Here is a 17,937-nt window from a genome sequence, read left to right on the forward strand (position 1 = left end):
GTATATGCCTATCTCCCTAATTCCTGACTATCTACTTAGATTATTTCTGTTTATTTCTGCTCACACCTGTGCTTGCCGTACGTATTTTACCATTTGTAGTTATCGTTTCGTGAAACATTGGGTTGAATCACCAAACCTTCGTTATCTATTGGATGATGCACAAGAGCCGTCAAGATCTTAATCGAACCTGTCGATCACATTTCATGCCTGAGGTGTGATGTTTGTGGTTCAAGTGAACTTTGATTGATTGTGGGGTTTAACGCGCCGACGCAACGCAGGCAATGAGGCGCGCCGTAGTGGAGGGCTCCGGATTAATTTTGACCACCTGGGGATCTTTATCGTGCGCCGAAATCTTGTACACACGGGCGTTTTTGCTTTTCGCCTCCATCAGAAAAGCGGCCGCCGCGGCCGGGAATCGAACCCGCGACCTCAAGTGAACTTTCATCTGTGCCTTATTGTGTGATTTGCACAACATTCTTGTGCCCCATCACTTTGCCAGTGATCTGTGCGGGTTTTTTTTGCCTTGAGTCTTCTGTGTGCACCTTACACGAAGCCCATGTTCTTTTTAGAGACCCACTGTTCGTGTCAATGTCTGAAGTGTAATTACTGTGCATTTCTTTTTCTGGTGTGTACCATGTGACCTCATGTGGCAGTGAAGGTTGGATTTTCACGTTAGAACAACTTTGGACTTCCTCAACAGCACCTCCGTTTGTATTGTGTACATATTGTACATAATGTGTGCAGTTTCTCTTTCAAGCAGTCTGGTGAACTGAAATACAGCGGCTTGAACTTATTATTTTTCACAGACTGAAACGGTTGCTTTTTCTGGTGAACACTTCCGGAAAACATCGACCTTTCAAGTGCACTGTGTATTCTTCACTTGCTTGCTCCCTAGTTCCTTCCTGCTGTTTAACTTTCCTGATGCCTACCATTCTGTGTAATTGCAGCTGTTTTATTCACCTTTATTTGTGCACACAATTGCCCATTCTTCTGCAACGCACAGCGTGCCTGTTGCCTAAAATATGGAAAGTAACTGTTTTTTACCCTGAAAATTGGCTTGTTCTTGAAAATGTATTTTGGCTTTTAGCCCCATTTGTTTATTTCATTTTGGTTCTAAACCTTCCATAGCTGGAGCAGATATTGCTCACCACTTCTTCGTCTTCTTTTATGGGGGAAGGGGTGAACACAGAATTTGTAAAAGTTACGACTCCACAAACAAGGAGGGCCTTGTAAATAAATTGCTGTAAAAAGATTATGCACTAAATTTCAAAGCACATATAGTTTTGCAAGCTTACAATCCATTCAATTTGCATTTGATTTCAGTCGGCCTCGGGTGATCACATAAGTGGGCCATATCGCAGTCCTATTGTCTTTTCATTATATGGCTAATTTGAGTGAAGTTTGCAATAAATGCAGCGTTATTCCGAAACAATCTTTTGAAAGAACCGAAATTGTTTGGCTAATTTGAGTGAAGTTTGCAATAAATGCAGCGTTATTCCGAAACAATCTTTTGAAAGAACCGAAATTGTTTGTCTGTGTAGCCCCTTTAAGTCAAGTTTATAAAAATCTCAGTTCGGGGCTCTGCCCATGCAACTTCAAAAAAGCACCATCAATGGACAGGCTGTTAGTCCGACAAAGACAAAACACGACTTTGTTCAGTTTGAAAGAACTAGCCTGTGGTATCTCGTTCAGCTACCTTCCAGCAGTGAAAGATGTTTTGTTAACTGAAAAAAAAAATGCCAGTAATATTGAAGCACTTTCACATTTCACGCTACAGTAGCGTCTCAAGGGCCAGAGTGAAACCGTATGGGCCAGCAGTAAAAACGCAGGTACCAGTGTGTTCACTGCGCGTAAGCATTCAAGTGATTTTATTTATTTACACTGTTAGCCCTGGTTGGGCTATTACAGGGTGGGTTTGCTAAAAAAACAAAATACGCACGCAGACAAGGATTCTTAATATCCTCGTGCTGCATAAAACGAGAAAGTTGCATACTACAAATATAGCACAACAAACAAACAAACATATAGCACAAATACATTTTTAAACGCAGTGACCTAAAAAAAGCACAGACAAGCAGCAATTATTCAACAAGGGTGTGCGCAAAAACTAGCGCACAATGTATGTTGCAGCACAACGAGAGCCCTTTGATGCTTTTCTGGTCATGAAGCTGTGGTCGAAGGTTGATATAGGTACCAAAGCTGCTTCTAGGGGCACTGCTGTGCACAAGAGGGCAACAAGCAGTCGTGAGAGTTAGGATTTCATGCAGGCCGTTCTAAAGTTCGACAATTATGTGCGTGCTACTCGTACTCCTATTTTATTATTTGTCATAGATGATCAGTCATAGCTTACGTATTAGTGCAGGCGTACGGCCAACTTGTGTGTTTGGGAATACCTTATGCAAGGAAGATCACTACTTTCTCTATTAATAGGTACCTTGCAACTGGATCACCTGCACACACGCAATTCTTCGAAACGATAGCTGAGCCGCATTGGAGAAGCACAATCCTTGACTCACAGATGCAAATTGCTATGTCAACCAGCTCAAGTTTTCTTTTTTACAGTGAAGCTATTAGCCTCTCGTTGGTCAGAAAATTTCGTGTCGTAAACAAAAAAACCCAGACAGGACACATCAATTCCCGCTCAAGACGTCGAGCGCATGCGTCAGGGTAATCTGGCGTACCGCATAGAGCTCAGTATTCGTGTAAAGAAAAAAAACACAAAACAAGCATCGAAACCGCACTAAGGATAATAAGGCGCGAGTGAACAATAGGTACCATGCCCCCCCTCTCCCCATGTATTCTGGCAACGCCGCCCCTATAAACATTGCCTAATGCGTTGCACACTTTTCAATGGGAAGGGTAAGGATGCTTAGTTCACGCACTCATCCGCTATGGGGCGCGCGCCGGCGGACATCTCGCCTTGCGTCACTGCTCGCGATTCGCGAACGCTGCACCCACTTCTACGACGTGTCTGTCAGCTTTCCTGCTGGGTTTCAAGAGCCGTTTCGCTCACATCTTAGTCGCGACAGGGTGGTAGTTCTGGGGCGCGCTGGGGGTGTCGCTCACTTCATACTTGCTCCATTTTTCCAAAGATAACTGGCAGAGGCAGAACTTAAATAGTGTAAGAACATTTTAATTGTTGGATAGCCAAATAGCGAACAGAAAAACGATATTCTCGGGTGGTGCACCCATTATTTTACTGATTTTTTTCTCTCTGGACAATTAAGGGAAGAAAAAATTGCGTGCACATTTTTTGTTCAGGCGCTAATTACTTCCACCATTACTTTTCCAGAATTATCACGTGCTTGTAACTTTCAGAAGATTATAGAAAACAAAAGGATAAGCAGCTGAGGATCCCGCCACGCCGTCAGGGTGCTTCTACAGTACAGTCCTCAATTTTAAAAGTGCATACCGATGCGGAGTGTGAACAGCAGAGACAAAACAAGACCGAAATGTGGAGGGGATAGAGGTGGGATGCCCCACTCAGAAAATTTCAGGGCCTGGGATCCGAGTAGATAAGCGCGCAATGCCGGCATCAGCCTGCGGCAGCGCAAGGGATTTTGCTTCGTGACAAAGGAAGTTTTATCAGCGACAGGCCAAGACAGACAGGCATGGTGAAAAACAAGAAGGCGTAGGAGCGCCGCCTCGGGAACGCTAAACAAACTTTCCACTATTTTGCATAGTCTCCGAAAAGCGGCGCTGGCTGGCGGACACGAAAGCACGCTGGAAGGCTACGGAGTGGGGAAGGGTAGGAGAGAGCAACAGGAGAGTGGCTGTTTGGCCATTTTTCGCTCACGCGTTAGGCAATGTTTATACAGGCGGCGTTGGTTTATGCTTCTGCACCTGAAGCGACAGCTCGTTACACAACACCATTTAAGGCATTGTTGGGCTCATGTTGCGTGTTGGCTACTTCATACATGAGGCACAAGCACATGAATCTAGTGCGACAAGGACTGTGCAAGTTTTCTGGCGGGCAGTGCCAGTCGAGTAGCGTTTGAACCATGCTTTCGTTGCCGTTATGGCTGTGCTGGCAGCCCCCTTCTGACACCCAGCTCTGCGTTGCGGCCACTTTTGGCAGCAAATGACGCTCCCATAACGTGATGGATAAGTTTCTTGACCAGAAAAGCATTGAACTCTGGTAGCGCAGAAAAAAAAAATCAGTAGCACAGCATGATCAACAAGAAACCATGGACAAGCAGCAAGTATTCCACCAAGATGTGCGCAGAAAATACTGCGTATAACGTCTTACAGTGCAACGTCTTGATAACACAGAAAAAAGAAAATGCAAAGGAGACGGCAAAACACTATACTCGAGGAAAGAAAATATGGGCGTAGCTTATGACCACTTCATAGCGAAACGATATTGGAGCAAGGCTGATTCAAACTCATGAATAGAGACTGACATAACTACAGCCTGTGGTAATAAATTCCAGTTTTCTATTCTAAAAAAAACATTTCAAAGTGTCTACCCTGATAGAATAAATGGAATTAGAGGCCCCACTACAAATGTCCAGACATGTTTTTTGGTGGTGGCTTTTGGTTGGTGGCCACGAATAGCACCAATATAATCCTGTGGCGTCATAGAGAAGTCGCAAAAAGTGGCTGTGAAGTTGCCACTGCTTGGTCTGTTTACTCAATATCTCCACTATTCCTCTGAAGTTTGCAATACAATTGGTATCAGTGTTATCGGGACAAAGCAGTCGTAACAAACCAAGCTTTGTGGCCCCTTTGTCTTTGTGGCCCCTTATAACACTGGTGGCATGGCAATGGTGGATGGACTCTTGCCGCTTTCGTGTCACTGTTATTCGTTCCCCCTCCCCTTGCTCCCTCACATTCACCGCGTTCGGAAGAACCAGACCTCCTTTTTCCCATTGCTTCCTCAAACTTTGCATGTGTGTTTTCCACGCTGACTGTGCAAGAGTGTACGTATGTTACCAACATGTTGCTCCGAGGCGGAAGAGCCAGACATTCCCTCTCCACTTACTGTTAACTCCTCTCCAACTTTTTTTTTTCACACGTGCACTGGTTCCTGCAGAGGACCCTCTTGGATACGGACAGATGTTTTGCCTAGACCGTCGTTCTTCAAGCACTTATTCGCGAATAAGCTCACTTTTTAGGTTGCAGAGACCTGCACAAACAAAAATCATCCTACTGATAGTCTTCTTAGACTTAATTGGCAAAGCTTGCTTGAATATCCGGTACGTTTTGATCCGGTTAATGGCCCTTTCCACATGAATGCGGACAGAGGCAATCCGCCTGGTCTCTGTCACCTCCTTTTCCGTGAGCTGCTTCTTTCCTGCAAAATAAATGCGAAAACATTTTTAGCCGCCATGCATTGCAAGTTAAGGACACGTACCTTTCGTGAAGGCTGGGGTGTTCAGTTTTATTCCCTGCACCTGCAGCTCGTCGTCCAGGATAAAGCCTCGGTCGGCCATGATTTCATCCCCTGGGACAAGATAGTCGCCTACACTGCTGTCCCTAGTGATGAATTTATCTGAGGCACGGCCCCCATATGCCTTTGAGACAAACATAATGTAGCCACTTGGCGCAATTGCTACAAGAAATTTGACGGTGTTGTGGGCTTTGTAGTTGCTATACGTCTGCGCCCTAGCCATGAGCTTTTTGGCACGCTGTAGCATGACCTCTGTGCAATCGAGAATGCATGTGGTGCTGTCGTAGCCATTCTCGATAAAAGACGCCGGCATGCTGTTGGTAATGTGGCTCCTTGGCAGCCAGACAACCACATACTTCATAACTTCGGAAAGTATGCCAAGCATGTAGTTTACCTGGTTGCCAACACTGGACACCGATAGCCCAAAAATGCGAGCCAGATGCCCATAGAGGAGCCCAAGGCGAAGCCTCATGAGGCACATCATTAGTTGGTCAGCTCGGGACAGTTTGCACGACTTTTTTCCAAGTGCCCCCACTGCCTCGACAAGCTTTCTGAACACAGCTTCTGAAAGTCCAGTGTAGAAAAAAATGTCATCTCCAGATAGCCCTTCAACAAAAGATGGCTTCTGAAACCCAAGTGGTGGGCTTTGACCATATGTGTGATCTTGATGACAGGGATTCTCCCACTGTGTTGCAGTGTCACAGGTTGAGGCCTGTAAAGAATGCAAGACAAGAGCTTAAACATGAGAAATTTCTTCAAAATTTCAGCAACCGCCATTATGACACACCAACTGAAACTGCAGTTAGCTTTACGTAAATTATTACTTAGCTCAACACACCAAAGGTCCACAAAGGCTGAATAAATTGCATGCATTTTGTTGCGTCCCCAGTGACGCTTGCATTTCATGCTCTCATCTACTGCACCGTGGCATTGATGTAAAGGCTGGTGACTTCCAGCACTTCGGTGTTCCCCATGTGTATGCATGCATCTCAGGGAAAAAAAAGATTGCAAAATGACTCAAAAGGCTGCACCAAATTAGAATCTGTGAGGCCTGTGTGCAAGGTAGCTGTGAACAGTCGTCCATAGTCATTACCGTCACACATTAGTGGGCAAAGCCAACTGATTTAGCCAAAATGCACTAGAAAAATAGTTCGAACAATGGCACATAGACGTAAGCAAAAATGACAACATATTTATGCTTTTGAAAGCTTACAATGCCCGCACATAACTGGTTACACTACAACGCTATTGTGTATTAGCTACAAAAAGAACGTGGCAAGCTATTTTAAAGGGACCCTGCAACACTTACCATCGACTACTCGTAATGTATTTGGGGGTAAAGTCTATTGTCCCAGCAATCTCCTCCCGCAAGAATTATGAAAATTCGTTCACTATCACCGAAACTACGCAAGATGAAAAATAGCGCATAAATGTTCCCTCTCAACTCAACCGTGGACAACGCGCCGAAAGCTGCGCGCTCTCTCCCGGAGAGGGGGGCGGCGCGCGGCGTTCTGTTCGGCGGCCTTCGATATGTCACAGGCCGGGGAGTTTCGTCCTTTTCCCCGCAACGTAGACGGGTCTATTTCCGGTCTAGTGCCACAAAAAAGCAGGCATGGTGGCCTGCTCGCAAGCAAGCGCTCAGGCTGGTAGGGCGTTTTTCTAGCAATAAACGATTGTTGCCGAGTGGGCTCGTTGAAAGTGGAATATTTAGTTCGTCACTCAAACTCCACGCGCACTCAAAACAAAAGAAACACCAAAAGCATGCGGACAGGTTCAGACATAAAAGAGGTTCATACACAGCGCCGACGACGGCTGATCGTCACAGGAAATGCCAGACTTTAGCCGCGAAGTTGACCGGCGACAGCCAATAGGACAGCCATGGCCCGACTGATGTCGCAGAGGCCATGCCAAGGGTGCATAATGAGGAGAATTGAAGAGACAGCGGTTGGTTGTTCCGCGACTTTCACGGCGATTTGCTCGCTTACCGCTTCACGTGCACGTGTAATATTTGGCTCGGGTGTTCCTGGAAGTCTAATCTAAACGTCGCGCAGGTTTACTTGCACTGCACGAAGAGTGTCGCAGGGTCCCTTTAAGTAGCCCAGAGCTAAGCCCTTGTGAGAGAAGGTGCTGTAAGGTATACAAAACACATTGTCAGAATGAGTGCGTTGACTGCTGCTGTGCAGAATTGATGAAATCTGCTCAACCCACTAGTTGGGTGTGAACTTTACAATGGTGGGTTTCAGCACTCCCCACTTGTCTTTGTTCTACAGTAATGCATAGGCGCTTTGACGAGAGCTTTTAGTGTCGAGACCCCTTTATTAAACAAAATGCCAAATTAACACCAGTCAAATGCATTGCATTAAAACAAATGAGAGGTTTTTTGTCCTGTAGTAGTAGCGTTTCAAAGCAAAGCTTTCTACCCTTAGCAACCAACAGTTATTTCGTGGCGTGTGGGACAAGCAACTCCCAACGCGGCGGGAGGGGAGGGGGGCAGGGGGCGCTTTTCACTCATGGAGCACAGTGTAGATGGTGCGGCGATAGGGCGCTATTACCCAGCGTTCCCCGTGCTCACCCCAGAGGCCGCGTCGGCAGGACACTTCTGTCGGCTTTGTCGTCTGGTTTAGCGACGGTGTTGGGCCTGTTCTGGCGCTGCTTCACGTCCGTTGTGCGCTTACTACGCATGGCTTGATTAAATTGTTCGACAGCACCTTCAGGGTAATCTGCACCCGAATAAATTATACCCGTGCCACACGTACACGAGAAATGACATTTAGTGCTTAATGCCTTAAGTTTAACTTTCAGTCACCGTGTCTTCGTATGGAGACGCAACTTTCTTCGTCGTTTTCCTCATAAAAACGAAGAGTTCATGCTGAAGAGCGGTGCGGCTGATGTTTGAAACCTACGGAAGTGAAAGGTAGCGCCATGTTATGTGGAATGGCGAAACCGCACTCAGAAACATCGTTTCAAAATAGACGCCACCAAGTTTTGTGGGGGCTCCGGTGTGTTTCCGCCCAAGTTCTCTTTTACTGCGGCGCAAATCATTTATAAAGGCTACTTTCATGTGCAGAAATTATTATTTCACCTCCTTGTTTGTAAACTGCCTCAGAATATTTATTATTTTTTATAGGGAAAAGCAGGATTGAGTAATAATGTCTCTGTATGAGGACGCGACACCATTTGCGTGATAAGTATTCCAGAGAGACTGAACTTTTTTTCTTCCCTCTAGACACTGCTATACCTCCAAGTATGGAATTTTTCTGCAGTGAATATAATAATTCGTGACTGAAATAATTAAATGGCATTAATTCGCTGCTACACGCAAAATCTTATGCCATTCGCTCTAATCTCATTTTTGGTTTAAGGAGTTCCGCACAACTCATTCGCCTTCACGAATGCCTTAAATCTGCCTACTCTCAAACGCGAGGAGCACGAAATGAAACCAACGAAACTCTCAGCACCAGAGGGTTGACACGGAAACGTAGCTGAACTTTGAAACAAGACGATTTTCTCTGCTCTCTTGGTGGCGAAGTTCTGAACAAGACGAAGTTCACTAAAACAGCAGCAAAAAGGCAAAACATCGCGTTGCTCATCGTTCCAAATTTTACGGATTTGGCTACCGCTGGCAGGTGATGGCAGCTGCTGAAGCCACTTTTAGAAACAGCTCACACTGTTTCTTAGAAAACACTATTTCTCATAATGTTTCCTTTCACAAAAACATTTTTAACCCTTGACAGACATCTTTCTCTACATTAAAAGCTACTAAATATGAGTGCATTTCTCTTTTTGGTCATTATCACCATCATGCCAAACACATTTAATAGCTTTGCGTGTTTGCGTGCAGCACGGCCCGCCCAAATAATGTCGTTCGGTATCTTAAGGCCTAATACAATTAATGTCATTTTTCGTGTATATGTGGCACGGGCATGAAGTAGTCATACGGCAAAAATATGTCAAGGATTCATTAGCACGGTGGGAAAACAAAATGTAGAGACCACTTACAGACATCTGGCCGCTAAGAAACGCCACCTTTTGCGCATTGCTTGTCACGAATGGGACTCCGAAATTGCTGAATACCAATTCGGTTGTGTTTTAACCCGTATTACAAAAGACGAAAGGAGCAACTGGTTCTGATAAATAGCGATTATAAAATTTCTCTCAGCTTTCTCACAATCATCAAACTTACTAAACTGACTAGTTTAAATCTGTATAAATGGGAATCACCAAGCTCACATGCCGGATTGTTTTATAAAATTTCTCTCAGCGTTCTCACAATCATCAAACTTACTAAACTGACTAGTTTAAATCTGTATAAATGGGAATCACCAAGCTCACATGCCGGATTGTTTCAGTGTCTGCGCTTGTGTCGTGCGGTGGTGTAGCCTCGAGCTAGCACATCAGGATGGCTAGGTTCCTCTGTCTCAGCCTTCAAAACACGCTCCTCTCCGTTTTGTTTCTGCTGACGCCCGGCCGGGCTACAGCGGCAGTGTCTGCCGCTCGAGCCTGGCCGTGGCCCACGCTGCTTCGTTGAGGACGGCAGCCCCACCAATCCCAGGGAACGGCTACCAGAATCTCTGGTTTCACTCTTTCTAGAGCTACGTGTGTGAATTCAAGTGACATCGCACGTGGAATTGTTGTGAAGGTCGTTCACAGTTTTGCTTTCAAGCAACCTTCACAGCGTGGATTGGAGCCAGCTTTTTTCAAAAGGAAGCCTGCATACAATGATTGTGAGGGTGCTTCACTCTACTTACTTTTGGTATTTGCTGCTCCTGTGGGCTAGTCTTGTCGGCAGAGGCTGGAGTGGCCAAAGTCTGTGTTGTCTGGAATAGTAAAGTTTGTGATTGCTCTAACTGTCGTGTATTTAGGGAAGGTGTGCAGAAGCAGCCTGGTATAAATATCATTCAACTTACAGCATCTGTAGGTAAGGGGTTGGTCCTTGCGCCAGCAGTAGTGCCTGGTTTAGTCGATGTTTGTGTTGCCTGAAATAAAACGGGTTCACAGTAGTGTAGTTAACTGAAACAATGAGACATGTCTGCACCACAGCGAATGCAATGCTTCATCTACTTACAGCATCCATGCACTGTGAAGAGGTTGCTGCACTGCAACCATCAAAGGTGGCCAGCATGTACGCTGTCTGCAGTAAAACGGGAAGGGGAAATTATGTGCATGCTAAAAAAAGCCTCTAGCATGCACTACTTTAGAAAGCGCTGTACACTAGAGTAGAAGGCTACTCAAGAGTGTAGCATGCACTAACGCATTAACTGCTTGGCTACTTGCACAGCTTCCCTTCCTTCCCAGTTACCCACAGGCCAAGAGTCATCCAAATGTCAAGAAAATTCTTCCTCCTCCCCTCTAGCATGCAAGCAGTTCAGTTCACATGCTCAACTTGTCATTTCGACAAATAACCAACTTTATGGGCTTCTTCGTTAAAAACAGCAGGTTTTTCTCATGCAGCAATGGGAGTTTGCCTCGATGCGAAGCTTTGCAGTGCCGAGTGCACGCCTAACTAAAACATACTGCACTTGTGAGGCATCTTCTACTTTAACAGCACTCTTGTTTGTAGCACCTTAATGTCCCATTTTTGTGCACTGTTGCCTTCACAGCTGTTTTTTTTTTTTTTTGAGGGGGGGGGGGGCTAAGTTATGAAATAATCGAGGGTTGCACAAAAGCTCGCCTGGTCATGGTGGGTCATCGTAAAAGGAGAACAACACCAACCAATGAATTTTAGTCAAATAAACATTTCAGCACCCACATGGGATCATTGTTTATAATGCACGAAATGGTCCTGAACTTTCCAAGCAGTGTTCTGGCGTTCGAAAATATGGCCAAAGATGAGCTGCCTTCCACATGTTTAATTAAGGCTTGGGTTTGGGCAAGTTTGTTCAAATAATGTTCCACATGTTTGCCTAGAACACATGAATTTTTAGTTGGCCATTTCTCACTTCTTAATGCTCCCTTAGACAACTGTGTAGGTGTCCACTTGCACATTCAGCAAACATTGACCAGTGCATGTGGTATTACATTAACCACACTACTTGTAAATACTTTATGGGTGATGTCTGGTTCAGGCCCATCAGGTGCCTCTGCAGGAACATCAGCGGCAGTTTCTTCTGGGGTCTGAAACTGTCAGCACAAAGAACAGACTAGTTGTAATGACCATTTTCAAAAACCTCGGCTTCATGCAAGAAGTCCGTGTTGCGCTTCTTACAAGGCTGGTAAACCGTTACACGTGAGCACTACGAATGGCACGTACCGAAAAAGAAAAAAGGTACTGACTACAGTGACGGGGCCCGTCGCTTTAAAATCTGCACTACAGTGACGGGGCCCCTGCACTACACGTGTTTTGCCAGTCAGTCGTTCGCACGAGCTGCCTGGCGCACGAATGCCTGGCGCTTGTTTATGGAAAGGCCGTGTCTAGCGTTCCGTCCAGAGGAAACACAACTCGCGTTGAGAGCAGTCTCTCTTGATTTTTACCCAACCGGCCAAACTGCTACCGCTCCCTGACTAGCCAGAATCACTGATAATTATTAATCATTATTAATAATTACAGATGGTCGGACTAACTCTAGCTCTATCCGAACGGATCTCCAAGCCGCCACCCGACGCCCGCTTCACAATATTTCAGCGAGAGCAGTCGGTCTTGATTTTTACCTAACCGGCCAAACCGCTTCCACTCACTGACTAGCCAGTCACTGTTAATTATTAATCACTGGTAATAATTACAGGAGATCGGGCATAACTGGCGATGGCTACGTCGACTTTGGCTCCAGTGAGCAGGAGTGGTTCGGCCGCTTGAGTAAAAAACCGACCGACTGCTCTCACCGCGTGAATTGTTTTGCTGTTACAAAACGCTAACCACGCGGCCACACACACACACACACACACACACACACACACACACACACACACACACACACACAAAAACACGGTGCGAGAATCGAACCACGGTCTACAACGTCCATAGTCAGCGGCAGAACCACTATACACCAAATCCACCAACGAGAATCGGCGGCCAATCGGCTGGTTTTGATTTTGTTATATTAAGGGGGCCCCGTCACTGTAATGATTCTTTTAGAGTGACGGGGCCTCGTCACTGTAGTGCAGATTTTAAAGCGACGGGCCCCGTCACTGTAGTCAGTACCGAGAAAAAAAGAATCCGGAGTCAACCCTTCCCTTTCCTTTCACGTGACGTAATCGTACTGTATCGCTGCGTTCTAAACATAATGCGGGATCAAATACCTTGCTGAGAGATGCTGCAGCTGCACACAGCGCCTCTAAACCCATGTTACACCTTGAAGCCTGCATGTGCGCGAGAAAAGTGCCAGTGGTTATTGTGAAAGCTCGATCTTCTAGATGAAAGTCTCCGTCTCACCATCTGTTTTGGTGCGGATGTCGAGGCCTTTTCTGTGTCTGATCCCTCAGAGTCCAAGAGGACGCTTTCGGAGTTCGTTGCTTCCGGCGTATTCTCATCTCTCCTCTGCAAAACAGTCACGGATAAGCACGGTCGCATTTTACGGCACTTGTGAAGTGAACAACGTACCTTTTTTGTCGCCGTTTGGTAATCGTGCTTTACTAGGCGTCGCCTTCCAACTACAACCTACGATACAATAAATTTCCAGTTTTTAGTAACAGGAAAATGAATCCCGATCAACACACTGGTTACCTTTCTTTCGTAGCCGAGACGGAGCATCGGCACTGGGTTTCGGTCGCTTCGTTTGCCGTCCACGAAGTGCTCCGAGCACAGACGCGACGATTCTGTCGGCGTAAAACCTTTCCGGTTGACCGCGCTTAACCACCGCTGTCTTAAATCAGGGTCGGCGGGAAAACGATGCAACAAAAACATGTTGCAGCCGCACTCTTCTTGGGCGACACCGTGAGTGCCGCAGGTCTGCTTACGCAAGACATTTCTTTTCTTTTGGTTGTTGGTACAACCGTATGCAGCGCAGTGCTGCCCGGTTGAGAAAGAATTGCTGTACGGCATAAATGCCTTAGAAAAACGCAAAACCGGACCGAATAGCTCGGAAACGCATGCAGGGATGCATGGAGCACGCCACAAACAACAGTCCAGAGGCAGCGAGCAACACTGGGGCCACCAGTACTCTCCAACCGGATCGCTAATGGCGCGGTGCTGCGCACCGGTTTGAGGTTTCCGCTGGAAAGGTCTATAGTGTAGGGGGAGTCTGGCTGCTGCGGACGCCGACGCACGGGTGACATCGTGAGTTATACAAATGCTCTGCATTTAAAAAAAGGACCGTGCAGCAGGCGCTTGTAGAGGCAGCTACACAGTGACACCACCAGGGCGCGACACTTGATGACTTACGGCACGGCTTTGACTTGGGGGACGCTAGCCGGTTACCGCTGAACAGCGCGCATGCGCTCGTTGTGTTTGTGGCGATCGCCATTTTCGCTTGAAAAATATGCGTCCTCGATCGAAAAGTGCACGTTTTAACGCTACAAGATCAGGCAGCCATCACTGCGCAAGTCAGTGGCCCAAATGGAGGAAGGGAAGATAGCAGCGACGAGTTTGGAATGACCTTCAGCTCCCTCTGTTATTTTGAACAGCAAGGATTCCACACGTAAAACAAAACAGTGACAGCTGTGGCGTTTCCAGACATCAACAAAGCAGTGCTCACTTGGTTTTGTGAACACCATTTGAAAAATGTGCAGAGATGGCAAACCCGCGGGATGTCCATCAGGGACCTGCAGTATTTATCTTCCTGCACCCAGCGGTTGTAGTCATGCGGTTTATCCCACCGGAGACCAACCTTTCTGAGTGCGTCGTCTCGAGCTGACCTTGTTCCCGCGCACGTCCACAAAAGATGCTTGACATTAGCTTCAGCCGCCGGGGACGGATACTTGGGAGAAGTTCCTGGGTCGTCTTGTGAGTGCCCTTAAGTCCACGTGACTGAAGGTTACAGGGCTACCCCAGCCCGAAGCCTCCTGAGAGAAATTTTCTCCACCCGGGAACGATTAGGGGGCAGCACGCAGACAGACGCACGTGTGTCCCCTCTCAGAAAATATTTCCGGGCTCAAAGACGGGAGTGCGGGTAACAAGGAAGGGTGCCAGGTGAGGGTTCAGGGGGGAAGTGGAGTGGGAAATATGGTCCGCTAATTGGTTCAGCATATTCTGACCGTTCCGCTGTACCCAATGTACACGGATCGTTAGCTCAAATGTTTGATTTTGATTGATGGATTGTGGGGTTTAACGCACCGACGCAAAGCAGGCGATGAGGTGTACCGTAGTGGAGGGCTCCGGATTCATTTTGACCACCTTGGGACCGTTAACGTGCGCCGAAATCTCATACACATGGGCGTTTTTGCTTTTCCCCACCATCAGAAATGCGGCAGCCGCGGCCGGGAATTGCACCCGCGACCTCGTGCTCACCAGCACAACGCCTTAGCCACCGCTGTGATGTTTTTTGGAGGCTGTAAATCTACTGGCAGATCAGAGGTGTCTTCTTTACTTGCTTCAGATGCTTCACGGCACTGAGCGAGTCTGTGTGTACCTCCTTGATGTTACTGGAGGGCACTTGCAGCATTTACGGCGTCATTTACAGCCGCTCAAATAAATTCGTTCATTAGACCTAGTTTAGTGCATCAAAACAAGTGGTTGATTCCGAGAAGAAATAAGTCGACACACTTCTGAATATATTCAAAGGTGAGTACAGATTGAGTAGGAGTGGAAGTGAGAACATGAGTTGACTACAAGTACCAGTGAGTACAGATTCAGCAAGAGCACAACTGAGTACAGTTTGAGTACGATTATAAATGAGTATGCGATGAGTGAGAAGAGTGATTTTGAATAGAGACAGCTGTTTGAGTTTCTGTTAATACAACGTAAAGGAAAAATATTGTGACTGAGCTTAAGTGGGTTCTCTCTGTTTTGCTGACCTATGCTACCCAGTCATTATTCTTGGCATTGGCTTTGGCCGGCAGCTGCCCATCTCACAAATAACATTCCGTGACGTCGTAAAGGCGTTGCCGGAAAGCGACTCGGGAGTTGCCCCTGCTTGATATGTTTTTCATTAATATCTGCATTGTTTGTTTCAAGTTTACAATAACGTTGGTGTCATTGTCAATGGCGCATAGGGGTGAAAAATGAACAATGCTTATACTTTGTCTTTACGGTCCCCTTAGGCATGAGATTGGCGAAGAATCGAAGTTTTGAAGGCGGGGTGGCATGAAACACTGCAATCCGGTCTAACGTTGTTGGGGGCGTTGATGCAAAAGCAATGAAATCTTCTTGGCGCTTGCTGTTCTGCCGCACATTACTGACAAAAAAGGCCTCGGGGCTTCCGCTAAAATAGCCAAGTAGCGGAATAATTACGTGGGTTAAACTGCACGTTGCAGCCACAATGAAGAGCTGGGAAACTCACTGTGGTGTCACTGCTTGAGGCTGTTAAGGGTAAAATGTGGCCATATCTGTAAGCCAGCATTCCCAACATTTTCGTAGCCAGTTACCCCCTTGCTACCACTTTGTGTGCAGCATCTTGCGATATTGATAAAGTGTACTGACTTGAAATAAGGAGTTACAATAGGAGGACAACGCACAGCACTACTAGGAACAGTTAACTCAGTCGTCAATGGTGCGTTTGTTATTCGACTAAGCGCGGTGTTATTGCTTGGTACCGTGTGTTCACATAGACTGAAAGATTGGATTTCGTGGCAAATTGTGCAGGGAAATATGCAGGAATGTCTTTTTTGCTTTTTCTCCTCTTGGCGGAGAATAGGGGGGTTGTTGGTTCTAGGTGCGAAAATACGCTGTATGCTGTGCGTCTCGAAATAAAAAATCAGTTTCCAGTAGTACTTTGTGTGCCTTGTATTAAGTCGCTTTCTTCATCAGTATCGTGCTCTACCAACTCGTCCTACTCATAACCCTTGCAATACTTCCTGTTGTATAGTGCCCTCAGCTTTTTTCCGGCAGCAAACGATGCCGTATTCACAGAAACATAATCAATTTAGGTTAAAAATTTCATTCTGCCACCAATTCAAGACTTTTTGTTACATCTGCCATGAAGACATGACAGCGGATATTCAAAAGAACTTCCAGTGCGCCATTAGGCTCTGCAGCCTTGTTTACCATCAGTCCTCCCAGATGGCGCTACCATAGTCACCCACGGACTATTGTCCGCCGTTGCTTTGTGTTTGACAGTATTTGCTTCTGGCTTGTTTTTGTTACGGTAGAAAGTAATCGTTTCGTGATACATTGGGTATGCTCGACAAACAGGGTCCCGTAAGACAACATCGCTTACGCCAATCGGCCAGTGTCGTGTAAGACAACTCCAAAGCAGCAGACTCCTGTGCAACAGCAGTACCAACAGCCATGCGCATCGGTACTTCTATGTTTACGTGTATTTTCGTAACTTTTGTTGTTTACCGCACCATTTTTATTGCTGTAAAATGGATACCCATTGCATTTAGGCGCAAATAGCTCGTTCGGCAAGCTTACAAGCCCTGCCTATTTTGCGTTTGCGTTTGCCGGCCTCAGCCAATCGCACAGCTGGGCTCATATGACATCATAGGTTCTGTTGCGGGAATTGAGATGGTGGGTCGCATGGCCATTCCCTTTTTTCCTAATTATACATCTTATTTGGGCGAAGTTTACGTTAAAAGGGGCGTCATTATGATTCTAACGAGGCGATCTTTCTAATTAATCAAACTTGTGTTTATTTTGCATGGCCCCTTTAAAGGGGCCCTAAATAGCCTTCCAAAGGTCGCCATGTCAATCGCGCAATCGCTAGAGTACCCCTTCACGTAAAAGATACCAAACATTACATCTCTGCGTAAAGCAGGGGCGCCAAACAGGCAAACAAATTTACACCATCTTCCCGCGAGGGGAACCATGGGGTAGATGCAACGCATCGGGGGTTGCCGTTGCGTTTCCGTTATGTTAGCGATGTCAGCATGTGGATTGCTGTTGTTATGTATCCTATTTGCGCAGCATGTTCACCCCCGATGCGTCGCATCTACCCCATGGTTCCCCTCGCGGGAAGATGGTGTAAATTTTTAACTGAGCGCAAGCTGCGCGCTAACGCACAGCTGGCACGGCGACGGGAGCGAGCGCAGCCGAGCGCAAGCTGCGCGCTGACCGCTCTGACGTACAGATGGCGCTGCGGTGAGAGCGGCGGAGCGCGCACTGCCGCGGCTAGGAGAATGGGGGAGGGATGCGGACTTCGCCGTGACAACGACGCGGGACAAGGCGAGTTAAAGAGATGCGTTGCATCTAAAAGGTCGTTTCTTTCTTTCCTTGTTTACCTACCGCTTCCTCGAAACCATACTGCCTCGCTCTGACACAGTTCTGGCTCTGACGCATCCTGTATGACGCACGAAGCACTGAATCTACCTTACGGCGCCGCTATTGGTGGGACCCTTTAAATGCTGTAGCCAATGAATGTTTCGGGCTCGGGGAGAACGCGGGTGTGGTCCCGGCGAGCGGCGCTCTGGCACCGGCGCCACGGCGTATCCTGGGACGAATGTCGATCGTCGCTATCCGTCACACGACCTTAGCAGATTTTCTGCATATTGTCACGATGCCAAAGACGACGCAG

The 17,937-nt window shown here is 46.8% G+C and overlaps 2 protein-coding genes across 3 annotated transcripts in view; one reads left to right on the top strand and one right to left on the bottom strand.

Moving 5' to 3' along the window:
* LOC144149812 (uncharacterized) overlaps nucleotides 1-17,937 on the top strand; it is an 85,634-nt gene that overhangs the window by 59,801 nt on the left and 7,896 nt on the right. The gene's annotated exons all lie outside the window — the stretch shown is intronic.
* Nucleotides 2,422-13,483, bottom strand: LOC144149813 (uncharacterized). Its single transcript, XM_077681466.1, has 10 exons — nucleotides 13,053-13,483; nucleotides 12,930-12,986; nucleotides 12,762-12,866; nucleotides 12,629-12,688; nucleotides 11,435-11,512; nucleotides 10,458-10,523; nucleotides 10,300-10,368; nucleotides 10,141-10,209; nucleotides 5,357-6,104; nucleotides 2,422-5,296 (listed from the first exon to the last, which is right to left on the bottom strand). The coding sequence occupies exons 1-10, from the start codon at nucleotides 13,368-13,370 to the stop codon at nucleotides 5,091-5,093; spliced, it is 1,776 nt and encodes a 591-aa protein (XP_077537592.1). The 5' UTR covers nucleotides 13,371-13,483; the 3' UTR covers nucleotides 2,422-5,090.

This window comes from Haemaphysalis longicornis, unplaced genomic scaffold (assembly GCF_048455015.1).
Source record: "Haemaphysalis longicornis isolate Haplotype H1 unplaced genomic scaffold, Haemaphysalis longicornis Haplotype H1 scaffold_8, whole genome shotgun sequence".
Taxonomy (NCBI): Eukaryota; Metazoa; Arthropoda; class Arachnida; order Ixodida; family Ixodidae; genus Haemaphysalis; species Haemaphysalis longicornis.

What these genes read in the sequence shown, in the direction of transcription:
- LOC144149813 (XM_077681466.1), bottom strand. Translation starts at nt 13,370, where the DNA reads ATGCCGTACAGCAATTCTTTCTCAACCGGGCAGCACTGCGCTGCATAC. An exon ending in GTCTCGGCTACGAAAGAAAG is followed by an intron (nt 12,987 to 13,052) that starts GTAACCAGTGTG and finishes ATTGTATCGTAG; the next exon opens with GTTGTAGTTGGAAGGCGACG. An exon ending in ACCCCTTACCTACAGATGCT is followed by an intron (nt 10,210 to 10,299) that starts GTAAGTTGAATG and finishes TTACTATTCCAG; the next exon opens with ACAACACAGACTTTGGCCAC.